The following is an 8336-nucleotide window of genomic DNA, read 5'->3' on the forward strand; positions in this document are numbered from 1 at the left end:
AAAATGGTCTTTTTGCCCCAATGATATTTTGTCCTTTAGTGGACTTTATTTAGTTGAATTATATGTTTATTTCATTAAGTGTTGGCTGAAATAAAGGGTATGACTTTGCATGTTTTCTCATTTTATTGAAAAGTTAGAAAAATAGAAATTTCCAAAGCTCTCTCTGTCTCTCTCTTTTCGGCCAAGCTTGGGAGCTGCTAGGGCTGGGTTTTCTTGTTTGATTCAAGTGGTTTTTAGCAAGATCAAAGTAATTCTAGTAGAGGTAAACCTTGCTCTAGCTCTTTTTCTTGTTTCTTGGAAATTTTGGAAGAATTTTATGATGATGCATGCTTGATTTTGTTATGTTCTTGCTGCTGTGATTTGTTGTTATTTTCAGAGGATTAGTCTTGTTATTTTAAGTAGGTTAGAGCTAGTTAATGCATGGTATGTGCTTTGATTCAAGATTTGAAGTTTTTAGCTCAAAAATATGATTTTCAAAGAAATGTGTTGAATCTGTTAATTGCTTGCTGTAGATGGTTGCTATTGTTTTCTGAGGTTATTTTATGCATGATTAAGTTGATTTGGGCTTAATTGAATGCATGTTAGTGGGGTTTGATCAAGTTTGAGTTTAGAACTCAAAGCTTGATGCTTTAATGGTGGTTTTGGTTTGGTTGCATGAAGCTTGGTTTTTATGCTTTAGAATTGTTCCTTAGGGTCTAAATAGCAGGTCTGGAAGTATTGGTATTGTTTAGATTAGATTTGTGCAATGTGTGAATTTTTGAGTGACTTCTGCGAGGAACCGGAATTCCGGTTGTGCATCCGGAATTCCGGAAGGGGTTCTGAAAATTCTCAGAACCGGAATTCCGGTTGGGCAACCGGTCTACCGGTTGGGTGATTTTCAGAAACCCTAGTTCTCCTCGTTTTTATGTTATTTGGGGTAGTGCCATGCTTTTTATCGATAGGGAAACTTTTAGTTCCTAGTTTAAGTCCCCGGGAAGTGATTTAGCGTATCACTTATAGTGTTGTGATTTTTATGGTTTAGGAGCCTGTAATCCGCCACAGATAGTTCCAACAAAGTTGATTCAAGACACCCGAATTCGGAATCCGTAAGATTAGTATAACCGTATGCATATGTAGATTACATGTTTAGCGTGCATGTAGGAAGCCCGTTAGATTACATTAGATATGTATGTTGGCTTCGAACCATCCGACCGTGTCACGCTCAGACAGCCGGAGTATGACCAAGAACCGGAGTATGACCCGCCCAACCGATTAGGCCGACACCGTATCACGTCGAGACAGCCGGAGTATGACCAAGCAATGGAGTATGACCGGCTCGACCGATTAGGCCGATACTTAGGTTGGTGGTTCCGTACTATTTGACGTATCACGTCGGTGACAGCCGGAGTATGACCCGCTCGACCGATTAGGCCGATACCGTAACACGTCGCAGACAGCCGGAGTATGACCGGCCCAAAGTATGACCAGGCTCGACCGATTAGGTCGTTACTTATCAATAGTACCGTCCCTATGAACGTTCAGAACTCAGTACCGTGTTGGACACGGCAGTTAGGGGGACTCAGTATCGTGTTGGACACGGCAGTTAGGTTTATGGTCAGGGGTATGGGCGTCTGATCATGACCGGGATTTATGTATGAGTATTATTATGCTTTTCTTACTGAGTCTGTCGACTCACAGTGCTATGTTTATGTGTAGGTAAGGGCAAGGCTAGAGCTGATGGACCGTGAGCGAGCCGGTGAAGATTGTACATGTCGGGGCGGTTAGGCCTGGAGCGTACGATCATCGGGACAGCGAGGCTATTTTTGTAACTAGTCGCTAGGCGACAAATATTTTGTATAGACAGTAAACTTTTGTAAATGGTTTTGTAATCAGGATCCTGAGTATTTTGTATAAATATTTTACAAGTTTAATTAAAAAGCAAAAATTTTAATTAATCACGTTTTCCATAAACCTCGTTGATTAGCAACGAGCTGCACCGTATGTTTAAAAATCACGTAATACGCCTATGCTAGTTAGGGTGTTACAGTTTCCCCATTTCCTGAGTTAGAATAACTCGTTAAGAGCATAGCAAAACCTAGGGTTTTGGTTTTGGGTTTCTCGGGATTAGGGTTTTAATCATGTAACTTACCAGGTTTCAAAATGTGATTAGGGCATCCATCTAGCACGAGATTTCCGTTGAGGTCGGCTAGCACACTTGAATTCGGAAAATAGGTAAGAACTGTGTATAATGTATGATGTGATTATCTGAATGTATGTATATGTGTTTGTATATACATGCTTATTTGTTGTGATTCATGCACTACCAACACTTGTACGGTTGCGGTACAGAGTGCATTGGTAAGGTGTATGATGTTTGAAAGTACGTCATGGTGTTACCAGCACTTGTACGGGAAGGTACAAGGTGTCTGTGGTACAACACTAACAGTACTCAAGGTGCGGTCATACCCTACCTACACTAGTACGATGGTATACTGAGTGCATGTGGTACATTGTACATGGTCGTATCCTAGTTAGAACGTTCATACTCATCTGTTAAGCTCTGTAAATAGGTGTATGGGCGCCTATTTACAGGTCAGAAATTATATGATATGTTATATGTATTTCTTACTGAGTCTGTCGACTCAAAGTTCTGCTTCCATGTGTAGGTAAAGGAAAGGCGAAGGCTGAACAGGAGTGAACCCGAGCTCAGATGGGATTGTACATGTCAAGCAGCGCGACCTGGAGTGTTTGGTCTCGGGACATCTGGGAGTTGTATTTTGATAGTCACTGTGCGACTTGTAATTTGTGTATTTTGAAATATTAATTTTAAAAAAGTTTAGAAACGGGATCCCGGCACTTGTAAATATTTTAATGTATTTTAAAGTTTAATATTGAATGCAAAAGTTTTAATTTGACAGATTTTTCAAGAAAATTCTTTGATTAGCAAAGATTGCACTATAATTGAAAAAGTACTGTATCGTGCCTTAACATTAGGGCGTTACATAACCATAGAATTCAAACCCAAACTAGCTGCACACTATAGAACCTCAAATCACTAAAATCATGCAGTTGACCTATCTTGAGCTTAAGAAAACCATACAGAAGAAGGCTAAGCATTATCCCTTGAATTGGACCTCCTATTTCTGATTGAAAACTCTTTAATTGTAGCAAGGGTAGTTTAGTCATTTACCACTCTCTACAAATCCCCGATATCTCCAATGTCTAACAAAAGTACCCCGCTATTGACATTCTAAATCATACAAAACGTGACTCTCTAATGGCCCACGTCGCTTTCCACCGTTACCGAACACAAGCACAAAAAACGCAAAATTCACATATATAGCATAATTAATACAGTTTGAATTTAAATAAATCTCCATAAACATGAAAATCATAATTAATAACGCAACATTGCAATTAACCTTAATTATTTAATAATCCAAAATATTGATCTAAAGCGGTCATTAGAGTTAATACTATCTAATTTGAATGAGATCAACGGTAATCAAGATCATTTAGATTTTTTTTAGTGCAAATCTTTTTATCTATTTATTATGCATAATTTGCTTTGACAAAGAGCCATAACTTTTCATTTGAAGATTATTTATTAATGCATGTATTATTTTATTGTTCACTATTATAATTACAACCTTAAAATTTTTATAGTGTATTCCATAGATATTGTTTAAAACAAAACTTTTAAATTATTAAATTAATTTAAAAGTTAAATTAATAATAAATAATAAAAAATCATGTCTTTACAAGGGTAGCAATTCGATCGTTTATAGTACGTTTGAAGCACCTTATAATTAAAGTTGTCATAAACTATAAAATTTTGATGAGATCGACAATAAATCGAAATCGTTTAGATATTTTTTTAGTACAAAATTTTTCATCTATTTATAATGTATTTTTTTTATTTGACAAAATTTATTATTCAATTTTTATTTGACAAACTTTTTATTTGATTATTTTTATTATTGCTGCATGTGTTATTTTATTGTTCACTATTATATTTTATGTAATACAACCATCAATATATATTAACAAATAAAAGTTTAAAACTTTTCACCACAATAATTACAAACTTTAAAATTTTTATAGTATAAGAATTGTTCCATATTAGTAAATATTAAAAAAAAAAATGAACTATTGTTTAGAAAAAAAAAATAAAGAAATTCAAATTATTAAATTAATTTAAAATCTTAAATTAAAAAAAATCATATCTTTTGAAAGGATTGAACTCATGTCATTGTACTTGATATACAATAATTTTACCTCTTACACCATTATTATATTATTGCTTGTATTGATTATGGTAGGATTAAATAACTTGAATATTTTGTACTTTTCTAGCTACAATTATTGTGTTAAGTAGAAAATAAAATTAATTAAAAATAAATATATAAATTTCAAATTAAAAAAATAATTAATTGAAAATTATAACTAGTCATAAGATAAACAAGTAAAAAAAAAATTAAGTTTGGAGTTTGTTAGTTGAACTTGTAATTAATAATTTTCAAAATTAATTATAAATAAAAAAAATATATTAATTTTGGTGTAGTTTTCAAGAGTTGATTTGAGCCATTGGATAAATCAATGACAATAAATTATTATCCCTATTGATAGGTAAAAATTACAATACCTATTATATTAGCTCCCTATATGTATATATGTGAGATATATAATATATATATATAGCATGTATATATGAGTAATATATATTATATATATGTAAAGTATGTGATATATTATAAATTAGTGAGATTAAATATATAGAATAATGATTTTTATGTATTTATATGAGACATCCATATATAATATATATTAGGAGAATTATCTTCTTTTAATTATTTTTTTTTTCAAATTTACGGTTTGAGTTTCTAAAGTAGTTTCTCTGGTAGTTGCTATGTGGGTTGCTATTCGATTTTTTATTGCGATTTAGGTTGCAGCGATGGTTGCAGTAGGGTTTCTATGTAGAATTCCGTAAAAAAGTAAAAAAAACTGTTTTAGAGTGTAAAAATGAAAAAATTCTTATATATTATGTGTATATAATTATATCATGCATGTATATTAAAGTTTACTAGTTGATTGTTACGTGTCAAGCCACGTAGTGTTAGTTTTATTTAATATTTTAGTTTTTTTTTTATTTTAATTAATAATTAAAATAATATAATTATTTGACATTATATTATCTTTTCTAGACATTTTATCTATATTTTTCTTTTTTAAAAAATAAATAAAAAAAAATAGTAATATTTTCCCAAGATAGGTTTGTTAGAGAGATGTGGTAAGATGATTTTTTTAATTTAAAAAGAGATTATTAATATTTAAAAGATTGTTTAATTTAGGTTTGTTAGAGAGAGATGTGGGTAAGATGATTTTTTTAATTTAAAAAGAGATTATTAATATTTAAAAGATTGTTTAATTTTTTGGGTTTAATTATTGGGTTTATTTGTTAACGGGAGATCAAACGTAATCGTTAAATTTAATAGAATATTTTTTTATTTTTAAGTATATTCTGTTAAACCAAGAAATGTTGTTAGATAGGCACTTTTAATATATAAAGATATGTATGTTATATATGTGTGAGATATGTAACATATATAGCTGTATAATAATTAATATATTATCTGTATGTTACACATGAGATGTTGATAATAACATACATAATATATTAATTAGCATAAGATTATTATTTGAGAGTTATAATTATATATATGGGAGTCATATATTAATTTTATATTGATTACTTAAATACTTTTATCACTAATTTATTTACATACACTGTTCTTCCATAATTATCTTTTAAATTATTTTGCTTTAATATTTTATAAAATTATGTAGTAATATTTTTATTTGAAATATTTTATTATTATTATTTTTTTATGTAGAAAGATATTTTCTATTAATATATTCAAGACAATTATATCCACAAGGAATTTCTCTTTAAAAGAAAAATTTACAACTCTTTTACATTTTTAAGAACAATTCTATCTATGCTAGACAACTTCTTGTAAGTGTTGTTGTTGAGCTTAATAAACTCTTTTGAATTTCCAAAAAAATAAAAGATTAAAATTACTTTTGAGTCTTTTTTTAATGTCACTATCTATAAAACTCGAATTGATCAAATTTTTTGTTATATATTCTTAAATATTATTATAATATGAATAAAGTTTTAATTGTATATAAACAGTTCTATCGTAAGAGTATATATCTTATATCATATTGACCGCATGATCTAAAATTAATGGTCAAAAAAACTTCCCTATCAATAAAAAACTTATGCTAAGTTCTACCATAATCTTGTCTTATAATTTATTCAAACACTATATATAACTTAATTATCACTCAACAAAATACTTAATAAAAATCCCACTAATTGCTACGTGTCAAAATTTTATCTCCTTTGCACAAGCCCAAAACTCAAATCCCATCCTCCACCACAGCCATGGATGCAGCTTGGATAGCAACTTCATCAATGAAAGCCGTTAACTTCCTTCCGTCTTCCACCACTCAAAGGACAGCCAACCCAACTACCTTAATTTTATCAAGGCATTCATACGAAGTTACCAAATCAAAAAATGCACTCTCTTTTTTCTCAAATTCCAAAAACAATTCTCTCTCTCTTACTCGCTGCTCCACAAAGTCTAACATCAATACTGAGGACCAAAACTCCACCTCTGAGCTTGACACAAAGTTAGAATCGCATGAGGACACAAAGCTCAATTCAAGTGACGAACCTTGTCTTATTTCCCCATCTTCATCGTCTTCCTCTGGGGGCTTGGTGTTCGATTTGGGAGCTGGGAATTCTTGGGACAGTGAAGACGTTGGGTCTCCGGTTGTGAAAAGGTTTCTGAGTGATGAAGAAGAAAGGTGGTACATGTGGTACTACGGCAGGTCCAATTCAAACCCAGGTTTCGATTCAATTGGTTTAGCTACTTCGAGCAATGGTGTCCATTGGGAGCGAGGTGTGGGATCGGTCCAGACCAGCGTAGATGTAGGAACAGTAATGAGTTGTAGCAAAGATTGGTGGGCATTTGATACTTCCAGCATTAGACCCTCTGAGGTAGTGATAATGTCCAGTACAAAGGTCAGAGCATCGAGTGCTGTTTATTGGTTATACTACACTGGGCTCAGTTCTGAAGAAGTTGATATTGCCGGTAACTCATTTGATCTTATTATTGAAAACCCAGAAAAGGTTTTTAAGGAAAGTGGTAGATCTGGGAAGATTTATAAGTCTCTGCCCGGTTTGGCTATTAGCCAAGATGGTAGGTATTGGGCTAGAATTGAAGGTGAACACCATAGTGGAGCTCTTTTTGATGTTGGTTCTGAGAATGAATGGGATTCTTTATTTATTGCTTCACCACAGGTTGTTTTCCACGGAAGTGGTGATCTCAGAATGTATTACCACTCATTTGATGTAAGACGTGGGAAATTTTGTATTGGGATTGCTAGATCAAGAGATGGGATTAAGTGGGTTAAGCTGGGAAAGATAATTGAGGGAGGGAAAAGTGGTGCTTTTGATGAGCTGGGAGGTTTAAATGCCTGTGTTGTCAGGAACAAGAAAGATGGGGATTATTTGATGGCATATGAAGGAGTTTCTGATAATGGAGGTAAGAGCATTGGGTTAGCGGTGTCTAAAGATGGACTTAAGGATTGGACAAGGCTTCAAGATGATGGGGTTTTAGAGGCTTCCGGTGCTAATGGGTGGGACAGCAAAGAAGTTGGATCGCCTTGTCTGGTTCAGATGGATGGGGAAGAAGATGAGTGGAGAATGTATTATAGAGGTGTTGGAAATGGAGGAAGAATAGGAATTGGAATGGCAGTTTCTCAAGGCAGTGATATTAAAAGGTTTAGAAGATGGACAGGAGGATTTCACATGTAAGGTTTTTCTTGTGAAATTTCATTGTGAGAAGAGAAGCCAATTAAGGATAGGATAAGAATGAATTGCATGCTTTTCATTTCTACATTGAATTACATTACAATGTATGTATTGCAACTACCTTTCATTTTTTTTTTCTTTCACTATAATATGTGTATGAATAATCCTATTTTATTATTTAAGACTTCAAATGAAATGAGACACGAAAGAGAAAAATGAGAAGGACTTGCAGCTCGCTACTTGGGTTTTCATGAAAAACGCAGATGTTGACACAGATGATTGATTGGGTTTTAATGCTATGATTACATTACGACTGCATAAAAACGCCCCAAACCTATACAATAAGATTAATGTATCAAATAGCAATAAAGGGATCATTTTGCTTAGTTTTGAGTATCGTAAAAACTTGATAAAGTAATACAAAGTCCTAATAAAGATGCCAAACTCTAGAAGAGGTATGTTCCACTATTGC

The 8336-nt window shown here is 32.6% G+C and overlaps 1 protein-coding gene across 1 annotated transcript; it reads left to right on the plus strand.

The window, feature by feature from the left end:
• Positions 1–6339: 6339 nt before the first annotated feature.
• LOC115700699 (uncharacterized) lies at positions 6340–8103 on the plus strand. The gene has a single exon (XM_030628329.2). It carries the CDS (start codon positions 6431–6433, stop codon positions 7865–7867), a length of 1437 nt encoding a protein of 478 aa, XP_030484189.2. The 5' UTR covers positions 6340–6430; the 3' UTR covers positions 7868–8103.
• Positions 8104–8336: the final 233 nt, after the last annotated feature.

Source organism: Cannabis sativa, chromosome 8, assembly GCF_029168945.1.
Source record: "Cannabis sativa cultivar Pink pepper isolate KNU-18-1 chromosome 8, ASM2916894v1, whole genome shotgun sequence".
Taxonomy (NCBI): Eukaryota; Viridiplantae; Streptophyta; class Magnoliopsida; order Rosales; family Cannabaceae; genus Cannabis; species Cannabis sativa.

What these genes read in the sequence shown, in the direction of transcription:
- LOC115700699 (XM_030628329.2), top strand. Translation starts at nt 6,431, where the DNA reads ATGGATGCAGCTTGGATAGCAACTTCATCAATGAAAGCCGTTAACTTC.